We start from the raw sequence: 22,031 nt of genomic DNA, 5'->3' as shown, positions 1-22,031 counted from the left end.
CTCGCACTCGCACTCGCACTCTGCACATTCGCATCAGCACGCACATGCATCCTCCCTCTCTCCCTCCCTCTCTTCCTCTCTCCCACTCCCCCTCCCTCCCTCGCTCCCTCTCTCACTTTCCCTCTCCCTCCCACACTCCCTCCCTTCAGGGAACACACTGAACATTTACAGCTCTGCTTCATTAGCCCAGAGGCCAGGTAAAAGCAGCAGGTAAGGGCAGGTAAAATCAGGTAAAAATCAGGTAAAAATCAGGTAAAAAGCAGGTAAAATCAGGTAAAAATCAGGTAAAAAGCAGGTAAAATCGCAGTTTTTCTGGCTGCTCTGACAGAACTGAGGGCAGACTGAGAGGCAGTCATTCTTACCTGTACCCACCTGTATTCATGGGTGTGTCAGTCAGCATCCGTAACTACCACAACCCCCCCACCCCAACCCCTCCCAAACAAAAAAAACTCTGCTAATACAATCAATCACCTGCAGCATAAGAACAAGAACCCACAGGCAGGCACATCCCCTGCACACACCCCCGCCCCCATCAGCACCCCCGGCGATTCTGCAACAAATTACCCACAAGCCGCTAATTGCCCCGCATGTTCTGCCCTGCCCTGCCCCACCCTGCCCTGCCCCACCCCACCCCGCCCTACCCCGGGAGCACCACATTCCCGCCAGGCCACGTCAGACTCGTTAAGGGAAACTAAAGGACGGAGAGGAGCGCCGCCCTGCTGGCCATGCCCTGCCCCCGCGCAGAGACGCGTGCGATGGGGACCTTGAACGTCCGGAGCAGAGCGCTTTTACGGCCTGAAGACCAACGAGCGCTCTGTGAGCCAATGATCCGGCCTGAGGCCAGCTTCAAACCAAGAGCCCCCCCCCCCACCACCACCCCCCCACCGACCTGACTCATTAACTTACTCATCACATTCCACACACCTTCGGGGGGGGGGGGGGGAGAGGAGGAGGGAGGGAGAGAGAGAGAGGAGAGAGAAGAAAGAGGGGGGAGAGAGAGCGAGAACTGAATATAAAAAGGAGAAGAGGAGACTATCCCTACTTTCCACTACCCACATTTTCCTGGGGGAAAATGCCAGTGCGTATTAGACAGAGAATGCGCATTGAATTCCTATATGAACGTCTCTGCGTGCGTGCGTGCATGCATGCATGGGTCTGACTAGCTGCTGAATATTCATACCTCTCCGCATGTCTGGCTTTTGTCTGTGTTTCCAGGCCATTGGGCTGAAAGGAAGCCAGCTCCATGAGTGTGGTTGTGTATGTGTGTGTGTGTGTGTGTGTGTGTGTGTGTGTGTGTGTGTGTGTGTGTGTGTAAAATGTGAGTATACACACAGTATTAGTGTGTGGGATCAGGAAGGCGAGTTCTAAAAAAAAGTGCAGTCATGCAGTGATTCCAGCCTTCAACACCGTCTACAGCACTGTCAACAGCAAGCCGAAGCCCTTCAGCAGCTGCACTCTGTGCCAACTGCGTGTGTGTGAGTGTGAGTGTGTGCGCTTGTGTGCGTGTGTGTGAGTGTGTGTTTGTGTCTGTGTGCGTGTGGGTGAGAGTGTGTGTGTGTGCGCATGTGGGTGAGAGCGTGTGGATGAGAGTGTGTGTGTGTGTGTGTGTGTGTGGGTGAGAGTGTGTGTGTGTGTGTCTGTGTGCGCGCGTGTCGATCTGCGAGCCTGCATGCATGCAATTACACGTTTGACTGCTGCGCAATTATCAGATCCGCATTTTTATACTGGAGCGACGGGGGGCTCCATCGACGTGCTGAGCTGCGGTTTCACACGCGTGGGCTTTCACTGCGTATGACGGCCGACACACACGCTCCCCTCGCTCAGGACCACGGCCCAGAACCCCGCAGCACCCCCCTTTCAGATACAGAGCGCCGTGCTTAGCGTTAGGACTGAGCACAGGCGTTGGGGCTGAGCACAGGTGTTGGGACTGAGCACAGGCACTGGGACTGAGCACTGGTGTTGGGACTGAGCACAGGCGTTGGGACTGAGCACAGGCGTTGGGACTGAACACTGGTTTTGGGACTGAACATTGGTGTTAGGACTGAGCACAGGCGTTGGGACTAAGCACAGGCATTGGGACTGAGCACAGGTGTTAGGGCTGAACATTGGTGTTAGGACTGAGCACAGGCTTTGGGACTGAGCACAGGCGTGAGGACTGAGCACAAGCGTTAGGACTGAATACAGGCATTAGGACTGAACACAAGCGTTAGGACTGAACACAGGCATTAGGACTGAACACAGGCGTTGGGACTGAGCACAGGCGTTGGGGCTGAACACAGGCGTGTCGGCACAAGGACCGCACGAGGTGCTCTGAGCACAGAGACCGGCCGGCGTACCCGGAGCGCCGGCCAAACGGCGATAAGGAAAGCCGCTTCTCACGCCCTCCACACCACTCCAGAGAACGGCGCACGCCAAATAACCCCCGCACCGATAAGAAGGACGATTTAAGGAGCCCGGCTGCTGCGGTTCTCTCTTACGGAAGACCCGAGCCGTGACACACTTCGCCCGCGGCCGAGCTCTCTCTCCGCGACCGCACCGCGGGGCGAGTCACAACGGCCCTCATTATTAATTAGGCAACACAGAGGCTCCGCCCATAAACAGCTGTCAAGAGACTCTCACTACCCCCCGCCCCGCCCAACCCACTCCCCTGCTATCCACCCTCTACCCCCCCCCCCCCCCCCCCCCGCCCCTCGCCCCTCGCCCCTGACAGCTTTTGACCGTCAGGCCTAGAGGAGTGAAGATGAGCAGACACTGAGACACTAGTCTTGAGTGTGTCCTGCCTAATTAACAGGATGCTGATGCTCTCGAGGCGGTGTAATGACCTCGCTAATCGTACCGGCCTGTTAGGGTTCAACCCCAACCCCACCCCCCTCCCCCCTCCCCCCCTCCCCACCTTTCTTTCTCAGTCAGATGGAAGGGTGGGAACTCAAGCCAATACATTTGGGAAGAGCTCACAAATGGGGATGGGGGGGGGGGGGCGGCCGCTTCAAACGTGACTCACTTCAGTGGAACACTAATTCGTTTTTTACAGTTACACAGCACAAGTTAATTCTTGTAACATATTTTCACTTTATAGGTGTGGTGACCCCCCCCCCCTCCCCCATCCCCCTAGTGTCCATCAAATGTACTTCCTGTGCATAATCTAAAAAGAACAGGCATAAATCAGGAGTGTTTTCGGCCACCCTTGACTGACTGGAAGTGGTGTATGCAATAAGGTGATGCAGGCTGCTGCTCTCAAACTACGTCCCCCAGACTCACCCCCACAGAGAACTACAACGATGAAACATTTACAGTAACAGGAAGACATGTGGACCAATCCAGGGTCTCTAAACTTGTAAAATGTGTGTGTGTGTGTGTGTGTTTATGCTTTAAAAAGACGGGGGAAATATCCATGTTTTACATCATTAAGTCCAAGTACAGTAAGCAATGTAGGTCACATAACAGAATGTAAAATAGGCCAACATAAAATCGTTGTAAATAATCCCCACATGTTGATGGTAAAACAGCGCTGTGTGTGTGTGTGTTTGTGTGGAAGGGGAGGGGGCGTAGCACGGAAGACTTACGGGGTCCGTTTCCTCAAAGGACACCACCGAGCTGAGGAGGATTTTATTGCGTCCCAAATCCTGAGACTCCACTTTGATGAGCCGATGTTTGGGCGACTTCAGGTCCAGAATGCCGGACTTGAGCGGCGAGCCAAACGTCACGTCCGACATCACGGAGCCGTTCCGATTCTCCGAGTTCTCATACGGATCTTCGAAGTCCAAGCTCTTCTGAATGCGGTACGCTTTGAGTATCTCGCTCTCGGTGTAGTCCGGTTTGGGTGGTTGAGGGGGTGCTCGCCGGCTTCCGAAACTCAGATAATCTTTCAGCCACTTGGCCATGGGTCTACTTAAAAACACATGAAGTGTAGCTTGTTGCCCTTAGATACTTTCAAAAAAATATTGGGTAGTCTAATGTAGGTGCTCCCTGGCGACACCAGCTAGGATAAATGTCTAGGTGTGACCAGAAATAAGCGTGCAATTTACGCAAAAGCTTATATTAGAAGTCCGTAAACTAAGCACACTCGGAGTTGACAGTCGTACCTCCGGGTTTCGCCAATGGGCCTTACACCCAGCGGAATTATCCTCTCGAGTGCACCGCTCCCACGCGCACGCGGGTAGTCACGAGGGCACGAGATCTGCTGTTCCAAAGCGAGCAGTGACAGCTGGCATCGATCTGCGCGTGGCGGCTCCAGGGAACAATAGCTGCCAAGACTGAGCCTGGGAACTACTGTCAAAATAGTCTCTTTTTTAAAACTTTTTTAAAGGAGAAAACCGGAGCAAGAAGGCAGCCTTTCTGAACAAGACAGGTGTCAAAATATGTTGAATGCTTCAAAGTTAAAATGAAAAAGAGACCACTGCTTTTCGATTCTGCTTTGGGAAAAGTCAAGTGTCCCCTTGACACCTTGTGAGTTTTTATATTTCAAAACATCGCACAACATTTAAAATTTGGCATGCGCAGGACGGCAAAACAAAGCAAAATGAAACCATTAAGTAAAAAATAAATTAATAAATAAAAAAATCCAGTTGGTTTTATTTCTGCTTGTGGTCGCGAGCTAATTGGACTAAGGCCGATTTTAAAGATCTCCCAGGGGCGGATGGATTACATGTAGGGGCTGTTGGCGATTAAGTTTCTGTATCTGCAGTTGCCAATTTAGCCTACAGCTGCGCAATTCACACAAAGTTTCAGGTCAGACAGAAAAGTATTCGAAAAAAAGAAAAGAGAATCTATCTCTCTCTCTCTCTTTCTCAGTGTCTTTTAAAGTAAAACCCGATTACACACGACGTCAGTTTTCATAAATAGGCTACAACCAGCTTAAGGACGAAGTCCAGAAAATAACAGTGAAAGTGAAATCAGAAGTACGTAGGCAGTGCACTAAAATCCTTTCTAAGTAGATTTCTCATTCGAACACCAACAAAATAGGCTTTGAAAGAAAGAAAAAAAAATTCAATGCTTGCTGCACAGACGGCGGACTACCATTTATCTGACGTTAGCAATCAAAGATCACCTCACTCGAGCCAGTGATCTTTCCGTCACGGTTAGGCAACAAATATGACAGCGAAGTGCAGACTAGTCCATTATCGGTATCTGAGATTAAAATAAGCGCGACTCGGGAAACTCATACCGAAATTAGCAGTCATATCCATGTGATTACAGCAAGTTCGTATCCTTGGGCACAAGGTACCAACGTATCCACAACAGTCTGTGATTTACCAGTAGTATGCTACAGCGCAGGCTAGTAGTACAGAGACGAAGCGATCCTTTCTCCTCTTCAAATTGTCATCCTCTCAACGAAAACGTGACAAAATACAGGGCAACCTCCCACAGACTGTACTGTGGTTTTTTTCCGGCAGACTTTAGATAGGAAATAGGAAAAACAATCAACTTCGGGACTGCCGCGGCTGACGGCCGTTCATAGTTCCGCCAGGAAACGACTGATGGTAGAAAGCGAAAATGTGCAGGAGAGGACCAACCGCTTAAAGGGGAAGGGGGTGACGTATGGCTTTCCAAACCTTTTTCCTTTTTTTATTTGCCGACGTTTAATCCCGCAGACGGCTTGCAAGCTGAGTAAAATTACATTTAGGCAAATAGATTTAGTTCTGTTTAATTGGAGAGTAACTGTTGAAATGAACACACACGAATTTGATTCGCTACACCTTTTGCTTTGTAATGTCTAGTAAGGACGAAACACATTGTTCTCCAGAAGTAAAATATATAAATAAATATTTCCAAAATCCCTCAATAATCAACCGCTGCAGTTACCAACCAAATTATAATGGGGACAACTTGATGTTTCCTTTCAAGTGCAGTTGCATGGCGCGTATTCAAGTCGGTTGGTATTGCCAGCTTACTTAGGCTCGCGGTCTTTTATTTTTAAACGCGTTGGCTTGTCTCTGTGCAGCGCGCGGGTTTTTTTCCTTATCCACTCCCAGTGAATTCTCTAATTAGCAAGTTTATCACTCACAGAAACTACAGGAGGTGAAAAATGTTTCTATTTAAAGTTTTAGATCAAATTCACACTGAACACGTGTTTCACACTGTGGTCTGATTTTCATTTAAGTCACAATAACAGACAAACGCTTTCTGCTTAAACTATGAACACACGTAATTGCACTTTTCATATTTTTATTGAACACGTTGTCTAAACATTCACAGTTCATGCTGGAAAACGTATGTGAACCATTGTATCTAGTAAATGGTAGGACCTCTTTAGCAGCAATAACCCCCCCCCCATGTCTGCGATCGACTCTGTACTCCACTCCTGACAGCCCACACCCCGCTCCCAAAGGAGCCATTCCGCCGCCCCGTCTACGATCAACTCTGTCACATTCCCAAATGAGCCGTTGCACCCCAGCCACCCTGCCTCACGCCCACCGTACCGTCGGCTCCCCTCCGTCAGCCCACAACGCGCCAAATTAATTTAGCGCTTCTCCAGCTCCCGCGGCGCGCGCTAACCGCGTGGAATGCACTTTCCCCATCCGCTTGGCCCGTTAGCATCCGCTAAAAAGGCTAAACTCTCATTTGCAAATTGCAGAAGACTCACCAGAAAACGGTAAAATAAATCAAGAAATTTCTTTATTTTTCCCATTTAAAAAGGACATAAAAACATTTTTTCAAAGCACACACACCCATATTTCTTTTTTTTTCTTCTTTTTTTACAATTCCTTAGAGGGAATGTTTCATTCATTCTTTATCACCTCTTATTATTTTTTTATTTTCAAAAGGGATTACAGTAAAGTTTTACAAACGCGCATCCACTGTGCACACCACTCACAAATCTCTCGCTTTCTTCCGCAAAGAAAGCCTTGTTAAAGGGGGAACTAATAATCCTAATTTGCTCAGTTTAGAGTTACTCACAGTAATTGGTGTAACCTACATCAAAAACATCAGTTCTTCCACCGTGATGACCTCCATCACCAAAACCGAATACAGGGTGACGTTCCCCCTTAAATATCTGGGACACGTCCCGATGAGACGCTGACTCGCTCACGCTCGTCCCTGGTCTAGAAATCTAGTGAGAGCGAGCGAGCGAGAGAGAGAGAGAGAGAGAGAGCGAGAGAGAGAGAGAGACTGGGCCCAGGTCAGGGGAAAAAGAAACCATGTAGAGAGATGAACACAGCTTTGGCTGCACACGAAAACACGCGAGAACGTTTCCCTCCTTCTCTCATTCACTGTCATCGCTGTCAGAGTAGGCTCCCAGCAAGCTCAGCGATGAGCCGTTCTGCGCCGCGATTGGCTGGCTGCTGGAAGCCTGTGCTGTGACACTGGACGACGTGGCCTTTGGAACACTGACCTCTGAAGAAGAAGAAAAGGCTTGATTTAAAATTAAAATTTTAAAAACAGCAACTTGAATCATTTCTTATTTTCATTACTATATAAGTGGGAAATTAGCAGATGAATTAAACCAACAAATCCATAATTTTTGTAAATGTCTTTTCCATTTGTAATAATGGGGAGAAAACATTTACCAAATATAACTCTTAATAGTCTACTGGTCTTTGTGAATCATTTATAGCACCCAAAATAACTCTCAATCCCACTTTTCCACACCATAAACTCAAGAAGTTCAGCCTTTCCAACCGTAAATACGGCATAAATTCTTCAGAATGGTACACACTGCCCCCTGGTGACTTCTCATCTGTACTGCACCCACAGTACTGACTTTACAGTGAACCCTTCAATGCTGTCAGAGCTGAACACTGCTACTACAACACGCTCTCATTTATGTTAGTTATACAAGTACACTCACATGTATATTACTGGCTGTGGCCTGCTTGTTCTGCGCAGACAGGGGGCTTACAAGCGCAATGGGGACTAAGGCATTGGCCTCTTAGCAACAATAAGTGGCTATGTTATTCTTTTTTACTCTGCCATTTTGAATAACATCACTAGTAAGGCTCTCACCTGATTGGACAGGCCGGGCTGGAGGCGGAGCTGCCAGTTCAGGTTTTGGGGCCGAGATTCCTGGTTTTTTCCTCACCACCAGGGATCCCAGGGCTCCCCCGCCCAGTCCTCCTACGCTCCTCTCCCAGGTCTCCACCCGGGCTCGCTTCACCCCCCCTGGAGGTGGGGGCCCACTGGCCTGGGGAGGGAGGGAGAGAGGGAGGGCGAGACAGAAAGAAATATTACAAAATATTTATACACAAATCGTGTAACAGTGGTGCTGCACCAGCTCGTACGGCTTCCCTTCAGCCTCCCTAAAAGTGATAACATCAGCTGCAGCATCATCTGAGACACCTCAGCACCACTCTGGCAAAAAATCCTAAAGAGAACCCAAATATATGTACACAAAATACGCCAGCTTGGTGTTGGTATTGTTAGTTGCCACGAAAACAACATTTAATTTCCCATTTTTGGTTTATGTTAATTTTTTATGGCTGGGCCAGCCCTACAAACGTGAATGTCTGTAACTGAGTGACTGAGTGACTGAGTGACTGAGTGAGTGATGAAGTTACACCATCGGTCAGCCGAGTTATGAAGTTACACCATTGGTCGGCCGGCCCAGCTTTATACTAGGTTTTGACCTGGTCTTGTTTAAACAGACACCGAGTCCTCATCCAGCTCTACTTTTTGAAGAAACCAGTTTTTTAAAACTGATAAGCTGTTAAAACTGCACTATGTGTACCTTCTGGGGGTGACTGGCAGGTCTTATCTTGCGTGTCTATCTGTCTGTCTGTCTGCACCCCTGTGGTCAGTACCTTGGCGTCCGTGGGTCTGTCCGTGGTCAGGATGTCTGTGGGCTTTTCTGAGGTGCACTTCTGCGCGTTTCCCTCCCTCCCGTCCTCTCTCTCCTGATCAGAGTCTGAGTCCGAGTCCCTCAGCCTCTTCACCAGAGCTCTCTCCAGCATGTCCCTGAGAGGGGGGGGGGGGAGGAAGTGTGGAGGGAGAGAGAGAGAGGGGGAGGGAGAGAGAAGGAGAAAGGAGGAGAGAGAAGGGGAGAGAGAGACAGAGAGAGGGAGGGGTGGGGGAGGGAGGGAGACAGAGAGAAAGGGAGGGAAAGGGAGAGAGAGGGAAGTTTCAGTTTAAAGTCTTACGTGCCATGTGTAACAAGTACATGTGCTAGTACATAGCAATTCTTACTCTTGCTCTCACTCTTCCTGCCAAATAGAAGAATATGGTTAACAATTTAAAAATGGGGGAGAAGTAGAACAAACCAAAACTGAAAACCCAGCTCTTTCCTCCTCACACATCCAACTTCCATCACCCAATCATAACTCCCATCAGGTGACGCCTGCACCTCATTGGCCAGCCCCTCATCCCCCCTCATCTCTCCCAATCTCATCTGACCAATCACGATGCCCATCAGGCAACTCCTACGCCTCCCGAGCTGAACCCTCCCCCCACACACACCTGGTCTCCCTCTCGTCCTCCTCCTCCTGCCTCCTCCTCTCCTGCTCCTCCAGGTGCTTGTGTCGGCAGAGCATGCCCTCGAAGTCCACCTGGGCCTGGCGCTGGTTCAGCTCCTTCAGCTCCTGCAGGTTCTCCAGGACCTCCATCTCCAGCTTGGAGTCGCGGGTCCGGTTCTCCAGAACCTGGTCAGAGACGGAAACCCACACTTGTGAGCGTTTTTTTTTAAAATCCTGCATTATTGCAGTCTATCAGCAGGGGGGCAGCACACTCACCTGTAGCCACCCCTCTCTACCCAAAAGGCACTTAGCTGACGCTCTCATCTACAGTGACTCTTAACATATAACCCATTTATACAGCTGGATATTTACTGAGGGATTTCACAGTAAGCACCCTGTTCAAGGGAACAAATGCAGGTCCCCTTATACCAGGGCTGCTCAACCCTGTTCCATAGGATCCACAGTCCTATAGGTTTTAGTTGCAACCCTAATTTGGTGTACCTGATTCTACTAATTAGCAGCTCAACAAGATCTCTACCTGTTGAATGAGGTGTGCTATGTTAGGGTTGGAGTGAAAGCCTACAGGGCGGTAGATCTCCAGGAACAGGATTGGACAGCCCAGTCTTAAGTCATTATCATCCTGGAGGTTGCAGTTGTCGTTATTATGGCTTGTAACTTTCAACTTTGATTTTAAGAATATCCCCAGTGAGTACTGAGACACGGTTGCCCTGGCAACTGAATCCCTCCTTCATTAAGCAACGCCACAGCCAATTACGCGTCCCCATGCAAGGGGGTCCCAGCCATAATCAATCTAGATGCAATCCACACAGTGCAACAGCGGTCTAACAGGATGAGCAACCCAGCGGCCCAAAGCCCACACAGCTCTTTTTAAAAAAAAAAAAAAAACAGGGCACCCCGACCCCACCCCCCTACCTTCATGGGGTTGTTCAGCTCTTCCTCCTCCCTGTCTCTCTGCACCTTCTTCTCCTCTTCCTCGAGCAGCTTCTCCGCCTGGAAGTTGCGGGTGGCTCCGTGCTCCATGGCGTAGTCTGTGTTCTCCGGATCGGTCTGGAGGGGGAAGAGAGACGCACATCAGTCCTGCCGCTCCTTCACCAGGACGAAAGACGGACCGCCAGGCATTTTTCAACACGGAAGTCTATGGTGATGACATCACCATGTTGTCTTGCACCACAAAGTTCCGGCTGTGGCTATCAAATAAAAGAAGATGAATCTTTTTCTCTGGTTCTCTGTCCCAAGGACTTTCCAGCCAACATCAGACAGGTGAATTGGAAGAGAGAGCACCAGGGCCCAGTCCGACTTTCTCAGCTACCTTGAACGTGATCTCGGCCAGGCAGCGCGTGCACTTGATGTAGAAGCGGAAGATGGGCAGACCCATGTAGAGCTCGTTCTGGACCGTCTCCTTTCGGGCATTGAACTTCTTCCCTTTGTAGATGTACTCGCCGCAGGTCTTACACCTGCCGGAAAACAATTCAGATCACGCACAACAATGTGCGTTTATCACTGCTCATTTCGTCCACGTGGGAACTGTGTTTTTATTTTTATACGAATGCAAGCAGAAGTCTATGAGCTTACTCCTACCTCATATTGAACGGTGCCATCAACCGCACAACATACTGACGATCTTTTGGTAATTTGAGTTTGGGAATTTTAGATGGATCAAAATCCGGCGGGTAGTATTTCTAAAATTAATTTAAAAATAGAGAAAACACAGTCATTAAGTATACTCATTGATCAATAACAACATTACAAACTAGCTAGCGAACAACACTATTACGTTCTAACGTATATTTAGTACAGAGTTCCTCAACCAATGCTAGATACACTTCTATTTACACAGGTCTATTTACGTTTACGATGAGTCAACTTAATTTTTTAACATCATCTCGCAAACTAGCTGATATTTACACATAGACGGAAACATAAAATCTCATCATTTCTATTAGTTTGTTCATAACCGATTGTTATTTGTATACTGATCAGCGTTAGCCAGCTAGCTAACATGTGTATCTACAGGGACAGTTAGTTAGCTTGCTGAATGCAGACTAAGAATTGTTGGAAAAGAAACGTAACCACCCAATTTAACAAATGGTTAAACACACCACTAAGTCGATACTTACGTTTAAAACCTTTCTTTCCGACATGACTTCAAATAGTAGTAAATCTACACGGAAATTGAAACCAGTAACTTGTCCACAGAAAGTCGCTAACAGCTAACGAAACGACTCTAACATGGCACTTCCTGTAAGAAATACCAACATCCGGTGAAGTGCTGATTCCGCCCACATTTCCCAAACGCTCATTGGTCAAAAGAGCTTTCACTCTCCTGACCAAAATAGTCCGTTATTTTATGGAAACGCTGCTCCTCTTATCAATGTTTATACATTGTGTGTTACTTTCTGTAATTAAGTAAACTGAATGTTAAACATTTAAATATAATATTCTATAAGTACTTGATCAAACAGTCTGTTTCATCGATTCAACCGTTTCTTTCTAGCTCCTGGATTATTCATATTTGACAGTAAACGCCTCAATTACCGTAATGTACTTTTCATGCTATCCCATGGCATGAGGAATCAAAGTGTTATTCAATTATAAATGTGACCAGGCAATTTATTGGAGGACCTAGCTTTTACATATTCGTGTCTGTGATGTATTTAACCTTTCGTAAGCTAGAACACAGCTCACTTTAAATAATAATAATAATACAATAAATATATAACTATATTTATTATTATTCATTAAGTAATTGCAGTAAGAATAGTTTGCTGTTTTCTTGTAAAGGGTATTCGTGACAATGTCTCTGAAAAGCACCACACAAATAAAACTGAACTGAATTTTGAGTAGTACTATTGTTATTATTATCATCATTATGTATCTGATCATTATTATCAGTTGATGCTTGTCTTCTGTGTTTCATTGATTGACCGGGTAGATTCTTACAACAGAGCGAGCAGTCCTTAAGTCTCACTTTCATTCCAATGCATAAGTACTGTTCCTCTGGGTGGCAGTGGGAAGAGTCTTGTGCGCTTATTGTACGTCGCATTGGATTAAAGCGTCTGCCAAATAAATTAAATGTAATGTGTCTGTTAAGTGTGGATGTATCATGTGATCTGCTGCATCAGGATGCGAGCAGCACCAGGCAAAGACGCATTTTCAGCTATTCATATACTTAACTTTGACTACATTAGATTATGGCTCCAGTATTACTTTAGCCTCTTGTGTTGTGGTCATACCACATATGGGTTATTATGTTTAAGAAGGAACATTCTTTTTAGTGACCATGACCCGACGATTGCCACATGTAAAAAAAAAAAAAAAAGGTAACTCACTGCTATGCCTTTAAGAGGGACAGTGTAAACTTGCCATGGTCCATGGTGCCTGAAACGTGTTTTAGTGCCAATAGACAAAGGTTACACTGGAGATAACAAAGCGGAAAGAACACGATCTACGATCCACAAGTTTCTACAATCCAGTAAGCTCGTTTCTTCTCTTCTCCTCCCTTCTCTTACCCCATTTCCCCCCCCCCCCCAATACCTTTTCTGCAGTGAGTTCGTCAGAATAAAAAAATGTATTCAAATGTGTGTATCAGAAATATGGAAAAACCTTGTAGACATTCCCTGAGCTGATACTACAGGGATATGTCACATTTCACAGACTTAGTGGTAGTAAATATTTATATATTTTTTTGAATTTGCACTTTAAGTACCGCTTCAGTTATTCACATTCTGGGCATTATTTACACGGTTCCCAAGTGGGGCTGAACGAGATGAATGTAGGATTTTTCGTTCTGTGATTTTTTTAATGGGTGCTTTTGTTTACTACTGTAGTAGTAGCTACACTGCAAAAGTAGCTATTTGCTCATTAATGATTTATAGAAGTATATAAATCTCCCCCTCCCCACCACCCTCGTTTTAGTTTCAGGATATTGCTGGCACCATGAAAAAAACCTTGTTTCTTCATTTTGTAATTTTTTTTTTCTCAGTTTTAACACATTTAAAAGTTCTCAATCACAGTTGTATGTTCTGTCACTGCTTCATAACCAAACAAGTAATAAAGTTGGTTCAAAACCAGACCTGACATGCATTTCACTGTTCCCATGAAGTTAATGGCTGTGTCTAAATCAGTGCACTTCCCTAATGAGTATTTATGTCATATACAAGTCCAATACAACTTGTATACTCAATAGTGCACAAGTGTGCTGATTTGGAACACAACCCATATTCTTATTTCTTTTTTGAGATACAAGGTTTTTTGTCTGTTTTTGTTGTTGTTGCAAGGCACCAACAATATGTAAAAGTTCAAGTGTGACTCTTTTTAACTAATGGTAGTCATGTGCGTGCTTCTGCGCAGCTGGGCCTACAGGATGTGTGTCCGGTGCACGGTACGCGTCTGCGCAGTCGCAATTCTGCTCTGCCCGCTTCTCAGTAGTGACCCGCGTCTCTCTGTGAAGGAGAACCAGTACACAATGGGTGAGACTGAAGGTCCGATTCTGTTCAAGAGTTCTGGTTTCATAGAGGCTGAATAGTACCAGTCTGCAGATCAATTCTGTTTAATTCTATGAACTTGGTTCAGGAGGTGAATGAAATTCAACTAATTAATTAGAAAAACATCCTCATTGAACATTATGGGAATAAAATTTTTCTGAAGGAATTGAAATTTAAATTCTTGACTGAACCCCACCACACTCACCTTTCTCTTTCTTACTCTCTCTCTCTTTCTCATTTTTGATTTGAGTTTTTATGAACTTCATTTTTCCTTACATAGGTGCATGATATAGGCATGATGCATAGGACATGATACAGAGGAACTGAGCCTGTGGTTGAGGATGGGTTCACTGTTTTTTTTTGGTCTGTCACTGTTCCCCGTCCCAGACCTGTATGTAGCCGTGGGTTCAGCTGTGAACATTCCCTGTAAGGGTGAGGGGGGAGAAGGGGCCCAGTGGAGGCTGAACGGGATGGAGTTGAACCCGGGCCCCGTCCTCTCCATCCGTAACGCCAGCCTGGAGGACAGAGGCAACTACACCTGCCACAGCAGGAATGGGTCCGTCCTCCAGACACTGTTCCTTCAGCCCGGATGTGAGTCTGTGCACCTGCAGGCCGTCCTGCAGTGACTTTGGGCACCACAATAACACGGCAGCATCGTTAGCCAAGCACTTGGAATGTGCGACCACAATTACATCACGTATCATGTGATATGGAAAGCTGAAATGCGATTGGTTGCCCGCAGAGGGTCAGAGTTCAGGGGCTTCCGTGGGTACAGGGAGAATGGAATCTGTGACTGTGTTACCGACTGTTACTCCCTATTGAAAAGCAGTTTTTAGTAAATGTGAACGCCCCCTGTTCTTAAATCCCCATCCTATACTTAAGTGTTTAGGAGAACAGCCGTGAGTCTGTCTCGTCACTCTCTCCAGGTGTTTGCAGTCTCCCACGTCTTGAAATTCTGTTCTATTCTATCTATTCTATCTGCACTCTGCCTGGTGACTGAATGTTGTGTCCAACTGTCCATGTCTGCAAGCGTATGACACATTCTCCTCCTCCTCCTCCTCTTCCTCTCAGACCCTCCATCTCCCCTGAGAGTGAAGTGCTCATCTCCTGGTTACCCTATAACAGCCACATGTTCCTGGAGCGAAGAACCTGAGCCAACGCTGCCAACGCGCTACACTGCCACCTATGGGATTGGAAGCTGCTTTGCAGCAGGGCTGTGTGCGAGTCATAAGTGAGCACTGTCCCACCTGAAAATAGCATTCAGGCAGTATACTTTGTAAGAAAAGTCTCCATTCTCTGTCCTACTCTGATTTAGAGGGCGAATGTACCATCTCCTTCGCCTTTTCTTCTTCTTTTGCATAGCTAGATAAACTAAAGCCACTTTAAACTTTTTGTTTTGTGTTCTGATCTCGCATAGCCCTTCACTTTATACATCCATGGCGTAGCGAAAGTCTGGGTTAGATTCCAGCCCCAGTTAATAGCTGCCTCATGATTATTCATAATTATTCACACCCCAGTGGCGTGAAGTGACTTTAAACGGTGCGGTGTTCTCACTGAGTGTACCGACAACAGTGTTCGTGGACATGTTCGCCGGTGGTTCTCAATCCTGAAGTTCTTTCTTATTACTGAGTATACTGCCAGCATCAGATGGGTATACTTAGGTTGTCATAGTGACCTCTAACCTCCATCCCCCCACCCTGAAAGGTCAAGGTTCCATCCCTGCCGCCCTGTCCCGAGCCTGAGGCACCACTGCGTTCTGAACATCAGTCTTTTCCAGAGCGACCCCCAGGTCATCAACGTCACCGCCACCAACCCGCTCGGGAGCAGGTCCACCTTCTTCAGCTTCATAGTTGAAAACGCTGGTGAGCAACACCCTCCACCCCCTGCCCATTTTCTCCATTTAACATAGATGTATCAAATAAAATTTTTATCAGGGGCGACATAGCTCAGGAGGTAAGAGCGGTTGTCTGGCAGTCGGAGGGTTGCCGGTTCAATCCCCCACCCTGGGCATGTCGAAGTGTCCTTGAGTAAGACGCCTAACCCCTAATTGCTCTGGCGAATGCGAGTCATCAATTGTAAAGCGCTTTGGATAAAAGCGCTATATAAATGCAGTCCATTTACCATTACATGCGACCACTTGAAGAATTGTGAAGAATTTTTAAGCTGGTCGAACGTTTCACTTTGTTCAGTACATAGGTGTGTAATTTCAACATTTTTTTGTTTTTTCTATTGTTCATCCTCACCTGTCCTGTCCGCCACCACCCCCCCCCCCTCCAGTAAAGCCAGACCCCCCAGTTAACGTGACGGTGACCCAGAGATTGGCAAGGCAGCTGTACGTCCAGTGGGCTCCTCCCCCATCCTGGACTGACCCCACCAACTTTCCGCTAATGTACAAAGTTCAGTATTACCATGGCGACATCAGGTCGGCGCGCGAGGTGAGCATTGCGCTAGCCGCCGCCAACTGCTTTAACTCCAGCACAGGTGCTAGCGAGGGTCTACAAAACAATCCCAGAGTAAAATTCAGCACGACCGTCTGATATTAATCCGTGCGGTAACACACTGCTCAGATCAAAGCAGAAAGAGCAGACAGAACAAAACTCAGCGAATCTTCAGAAAACAACAACAACAACAAAAAAAGGTTACTGAGTAAAGACTCCGCTATCTACACCAAAACAACAGTTAACAAATAAAGTGAACGTTTCCGTTACAACCAGTTGGTTGTCATGGAGCTGGTTGATGAGATCCATGAGCTCATATTTAATGCATTGAAAGTTTTGTGTTTTTATGTGCATTGTTTTGTGTGACACCTTCCACCTGGGGATTACTGCTTGTAAAGCTTTTAGCTCATTTTTGTACAATAAAAAATACGATTGTCATTAATGTCTGTCATGAATTGTACATTGCATTCTGCATCCTGATGAATACTTTTTTTCCCCCAAAAAACTAAATGATCCCATTCCTTTCCCTCAGCTGGGCCCGTACAAGTGCCAGAGTATGGTCCTGAAGGCACTTCGTCCAGGGGCTACCTACGTGGTCCAGGTCTCTGCGCAGGACCAGCTGGTGGGACAGAGGAGTGACTGGAGCGAGCCCGTCAGTGCCACTGTCCAATCACGCTAACACACTTGCTTATGGTTTGCCGTTGTGTCGGATGATTACCATCTACTCTGTTTTCATGGGATTTCTGATGGCTGCATAGGCCAATACTGAAAGCACAGCTTCAGCTGCAGACAGGGCATGTGTGGACTGGGTTTATTGTGGATGGGGAACACACACGCACACACATCTACACAAACACATGCACACATGCACACAAATGTACATGCACACAGGTGCACACGTGCACACACACACGCATGCACGCACACACACACACACACACACACACACACAGATGCATTCCCTGTAAAGCCTGCATCAACAAGACAAATGTTAGCCAATGTTAATGCTAATGTTAGCAAAATTTAAAATTAAAATAAAATAAATTAAACTGGGTTTTGCTGCCAGGAAGTCAATCATTTGGCTCTTCTAATACATTTTGATAATTCATTATTATTTAATAATGAATTAAATTAATTATGTGTTAACTGTTTTGTTGCATGTTTTCCTAACATTTAAAAACAATCCAAGTGAAAATTGCTCTCCTCATTGTTATGTCTATTTTCATTAAATAAATAAGCATTATAAAAAAAAGTTTTGTATTATTATATTATTATATTATATTATAATTCTCCAAAAAATCTGAACCTACAGTTTGAAATCATTCCGCAGGAAGTTCAACAGGAAGTACAGTAAGCCGCAAACTATCAGTATAGGCAGGCCCACGCAGACACAGGCTGGGACCGATGCAATCTAACCTCAGTCTCACATTTGCTAGTTCATGCATGAAAACAGCACGTGCAGCAGTGCATTTACATACAAACTGTAAATTATCAACAAGAACTCAGAACTAAAGAGAATTCAGCGTTCCATGTAGCCCAAAGCCATACTGTGCAATTCTAATCAGTTGCAGTACCTCTATTGACCACACAGTGTCTCATTGGCTCTAAACCGGGCCGTATGGATTTCGATGGGAGACGCAATGCCATCAACGTGACGCTCAACTGAGATCACAAACAGACAAACAGAAGGAAATAACTTGCCATATTATAAGGTGACATTGATATTTCTTTCCAAGACATGCCACTCAAGTTGATCCTGATGGAAGCAACAGTTCAGTTCTTTAAATATATAAGTGTCTGTGTGTGTGTGCACATGTGCATGTGTTAGTGTGCATGTGTGTATATGTGTGTGTGTGTGTGTGTGTGTGTGCTTGCATGTACATGTATGTGGGTGTGCATGCAAGTACATGTGTGTGTGTGCATGCATGTTCATGTGTGTGTGTAATGCACAGGAATTCTAGATGTCTTGATCTTGGCCTCATGATCTGGGAGCCTCACATAGAGAATTGACATTTCCTTGACGACTGGAGTACAGGCTCCGTGTAATTTATATGGGCTCTGACCTTTCTGTGTTTTTGTGTGTAACAGCACCAATTTATATTATCCCCTGTGAATTAGGCTATAAGATTGCAATATGGTTTTGCAGTATTATTAGTTTATTACAATTATTATTGTTATTAGTGTATGAGACACCCTTATAGATTGTGTTTCTGTCTCCAGATCAATCTAAGGCAGTTAATCACCCATTTACTGTGCATACACTGAAACATCTGTGCACGTTACATGTGCCGTTCAAAAAGTGTAAGTAACAGGATGAAGAGATGAATAAATAATAAATACAGAACTCACTATACAGTATACAGTACTTAGAGAGAAACCCATAGCATAGTGAAACTGTATGCAGTGAGAGTCCATTTGATTATGTTAGGTCTAGTTTCTGTTTCTGTATTTTTAATTTTTGGCTCTGAATTGTTATCTGGAAATATGACCAAAATAAATTAGTGGCGAGAACTATGGATATAAAAGCAAAGAAAATCATGAATGTTTCCATAACTGGCTATTTCCTCTATCCAGAAAGGTTTGCCTTCCACTATGTCATTATGTAACTTGTGACATAATAACCTAATTTATATCTAGCTTCCTAACCGTTTACCCCAATTACGCAAAAGTCCTGAACGACCGGGACCAAAACATTTTGCAACTGTTCTCCTGTTTTCGACATTTTGGCGCACCGCTCGAATACACTTTGAAAGCATACTCAAACACACGAAAGAGCCAAAATGGCGTCAACGTCCAAATTGCTGAAAAGGCGGGGCATTGAGGCCGTTTGTTATCGCCCCGCGCGACTCCACCAATAAGAGCGGACGCGGGCCGTTTGAGTTTAAATTCTCGACTGCTGCTGCGTTGAAACAGTCGGAAGGGGCAAGAGAGAAAAATACAGGAAAGGAGACCGCTAAAAGCCGACGTTATTATTTTACAAACAATTACTGCGCTAACTTGTGACATACTTGAAAAGATAAAATGTCGAAAAAGCAAATTTATTACTCTGACAAATACACAGATGAAGAATATGAGTACAGGTAAGTTCTGTTGTGCGTCATAACACTAGTTAACTGAGATAACTATAGTGTTTCTAGCTATCTTGCACGGCTAGTAAAACAATTATTTATTCTTGTAATCGTTGTTTTTAAAGACTGATATTTTCTCATTAAATAATTATACTCTACACAGATCCTTGCTTGTGCAGCATGTTATTTACAGTATTCTCCGGCAACATCCAATTATCCTGGCAAGTTGGCTAGTCATCGCTAACGTTAGAATCTGGACTAGCTGGTTGGGCTAACATCAACATGTTTAGCTACTGACCGTTAGCTAGCGCAAAGCTACACCGTCACAACAGCTTCGGTCTGGGCGATGGACATTTTTTACGTTGCCGGCCGTACGTCATTTGTTAAGCCTGAGCGTTTTATATGGCTATTTTTTTTTACCTTGGCGATATATTGATCGTCAGGCATCACGCAAGAACTCGCCTCGTGAGTTACAGGCATGCATTGGGGCGGTAACAGCTAGCCAGTTAACGTCAGTTACGGTTGCGGATGTATGTTTTTATAATGTCTTGAATTTTTTTGTTAAATTATTGGCTGTTTATTTTCCATATTTCGTATGTGGGTAAAATGACCTCAGCTAGCGAAATGACAAGAGCCCAAATATGTCAGTAACCATATGATTTCTAACGCTGCCTTAGCTGTGCATAATTTGACAGCTGTCAATAAACCTTCAACTACGTTAGACTATTGCTGAATCTGTTGTTAAGTGTATAGGTCGTATCCATTACGTTCGCCAGAAACCAGTACGTTCTGCTGATTACCAGGAAACAAAGGAGATTTTGAAACTATATCGTGCTATTAGCAGGTATTAACCATGTACGTTCACTGCGATGTCATAGACACGTCATGCTCCCAAAGCAGTTGTCCAAACTGGTACCCACCTCTCACCTGATGTCGGAGGAGGAGTGGAGAGGGCTCGGGGTACAGCAGAGTCAGGGGTGGATCCACTACATGATCCACAAGCCAGGTGAGCACAAACGAGTGGGATAGGTTGGAGCTCAGCGCACAAAAGCAGATTTTAAACAAGAAATTTTAAACCTGCTCCTTCATTTTACATTTTATGCATGTGGGTTGGTAAAAAGAAACCGGCTTTTAATAATTTTTTTGGGAACAAACTTGTTAGACTGTGCTTTATTTATTGATTTATTTATTTTTACTAAGTCTAAGTGTTTGTTTCTTTAGAACCGCATATACTGCTGTTCCGAAGGCCCCTCCCCAAGGAGTGAGAACTAAACTGAAGACTCAGGACAAACAAAAAAAAAAACAAAACGAAACAGTCTCAACAGAACTGCACTTGTGTACAGGCCATGTGTGGTTGTGCGTGTTTGACTCATGCAACGTTTGCTCATTACTCCTAGTCCTCTTTAAATCTTACCACGTTTCTATTTATAATGAATGCATTATATAGAGGCAGCCTTGGGTCAAAACGAAAGATGCACAATGCACCCCTGCCCCCCCCCTTTTTCCCCAAGAAGGCTTATATGGCCCACAGTCTGGAAGTAAGAAACAACAAAAGTCTTTCATTGGCCATGCAAAATACAATTTTATCTTAGAAATGTATATTTTGGTGCAAAATATGATGCTTGGAGTAATTGTAGTATTGAACGGACTTATGTGAAAATGTTCAAGACTCCAAAAACTCTTGGACCCTGTTTGAACAATAAGACATTTGGTCATTTGGCTGCTATGAAGAATGTTTTGACTGGTGGAAATTGCTGGTGTATGTGTTAATTATTTTGTTTGCCATTGCTGTTGTTACTAGGCCAGTGCATATATACCTGATATTTCTGCTTAAAGACTGTACTGAAGTTCATATATGGTAGATGTTCATAGTTCAGTGTTTGTTTCCAACGTTTTACATGCTGTAAACGGAATGCCTCGTTTTAGTCTTCTTTAGATGAAGATTAAAAAAAAAAATCGCTAAAGCCGATTTCCACGGAATTTAAGTCACCATGACAATGTATTAAAGTTTATCAGCCATCATTACGTGCTTGATGTACGCTTTCAAGTCACATGAACGAATGATTAAAATGATGCAGCTATGTACGGTCTCAAAAGGCAAAATTCTGCCATGTGCTCTTATATGTCCAAAATGTGCTGTTCTGTTCCCATGAATTAGTCTGACAGTAGGTTTCCAGCTCAGCTGAGTGAAATATGTACTTACTACTAGAGTGCATGCGTGTGTGAACAGGCAGGTAACAGATCAAATGGACAGGGACTGTCTGGCTTCTCCTGCTAAATTAAAACTTGTACACCTCTGAATCCGAAAAACAGCATGCACTGTTGAGCCTCACGATAGCTGGAGGTTTTCTGTCCCCCTGAACCTCAAAAGATTCCATGTCCAAAGCTGTTTTAGACAGTCAGAATTAGTTTGTATATTCAGAGTTAGTTTTTGTTTTTTTCCACGTTTGAAGTTTCCAAAGAACTCCAGCCCCTTAGTGTTCACATGGACTTGATGCTGCGAACCAGTTCCTTGTACATTTTTGTTTTTTTATTATTATTATTCTGCTAGTGCTACTGTAAAAAATGTGTATATTTTACAGTGTCCTTTCTATGTGTATATTTTACAGTTGAGTGTGGAAAATAAACACTTTA

The 22,031-nt window shown here is 45.1% G+C and overlaps 4 protein-coding genes across 5 annotated transcripts in view; 2 read left to right on the top strand and 2 right to left on the bottom strand.

Annotated features, from left to right (window-relative positions):
• LOC118229563 (SH2 domain-containing adapter protein D-like) overlaps nucleotides 1-4,969 on the bottom strand; it is a 13,235-nt gene extending 8,266 nt beyond the window's left edge. The window contains exon 1 of the mRNA XM_035421621.1: nucleotides 3,564-4,969. Within this exon, the coding sequence (XP_035277512.1) occupies nucleotides 3,564-3,881 (318 nt within the window). The 5' untranslated portion in view covers nucleotides 3,882-4,969. The remainder of the gene's footprint in view (nucleotides 1-3,563) is intronic.
• Nucleotides 4,970-6,690: 1,721 nt separating this feature from the next.
• Nucleotides 6,691-11,647, bottom strand: yju2 (YJU2 splicing factor homolog). The gene is made up of 8 exons (XM_035420771.1): nucleotides 11,525-11,647; nucleotides 10,986-11,086; nucleotides 10,717-10,861; nucleotides 10,320-10,454; nucleotides 9,391-9,572; nucleotides 8,739-8,892; nucleotides 7,945-8,122; nucleotides 6,691-7,335 (listed from the first exon to the last, which is right to left on the bottom strand). The coding sequence occupies exons 1-8, from the start codon at nucleotides 11,546-11,548 to the stop codon at nucleotides 7,205-7,207; spliced, it is 1,050 nt and encodes a 349-aa protein (XP_035276662.1). The 5' UTR covers nucleotides 11,549-11,647; the 3' UTR covers nucleotides 6,691-7,204.
• Nucleotides 11,648-12,740: 1,093 nt separating this feature from the next.
• ebi3 (Epstein-Barr virus induced 3) lies at nucleotides 12,741-17,378 on the top strand. Of its 2 annotated transcripts, none has more exons than XM_035421284.1 (7): nucleotides 12,741-12,879; nucleotides 13,758-13,876; nucleotides 14,279-14,482; nucleotides 14,963-15,122; nucleotides 15,596-15,753; nucleotides 16,169-16,326; nucleotides 16,862-17,378. In XM_035421284.1, exons 2-7 carry the CDS (start codon nucleotides 13,771-13,773, stop codon nucleotides 17,006-17,008), a joined length of 933 nt encoding a protein of 310 aa, XP_035277175.1. In that variant the 5' UTR covers nucleotides 12,741-12,879; nucleotides 13,758-13,770; the 3' UTR covers nucleotides 17,009-17,378. The 2 variants fall into 2 exon arrangements, with proteins under 2 accessions (XP_035277175.1, XP_035277174.1); XM_035421283.1 differs by having other exon boundaries at nucleotides 12,754-12,879; nucleotides 13,736-13,876.
• Nucleotides 17,379-19,209: 1,831 nt separating this feature from the next.
• On the top strand, nucleotides 19,210-21,701 carry cks2 (CDC28 protein kinase regulatory subunit 2). The gene is made up of 3 exons (XM_035421017.1): nucleotides 19,210-19,409; nucleotides 20,276-20,403; nucleotides 20,619-21,701. The coding sequence occupies exons 1-3, from the start codon at nucleotides 19,351-19,353 to the stop codon at nucleotides 20,660-20,662; spliced, it is 231 nt and encodes a 76-aa protein (XP_035276908.1). The 5' UTR covers nucleotides 19,210-19,350; the 3' UTR covers nucleotides 20,663-21,701.
• The last annotated feature ends 330 nt before the right edge of the window (nucleotides 21,702-22,031 follow it).

Source organism: Anguilla anguilla, chromosome 6 (genome assembly GCF_013347855.1).
Source record: "Anguilla anguilla isolate fAngAng1 chromosome 6, fAngAng1.pri, whole genome shotgun sequence".
Taxonomy (NCBI): domain Eukaryota; kingdom Metazoa; phylum Chordata; class Actinopteri; order Anguilliformes; family Anguillidae; genus Anguilla; species Anguilla anguilla.
The sequence above is the reverse complement of the archived record's forward strand: the minus strand, read 5'-3'. Positions and strand labels throughout refer to the sequence as shown.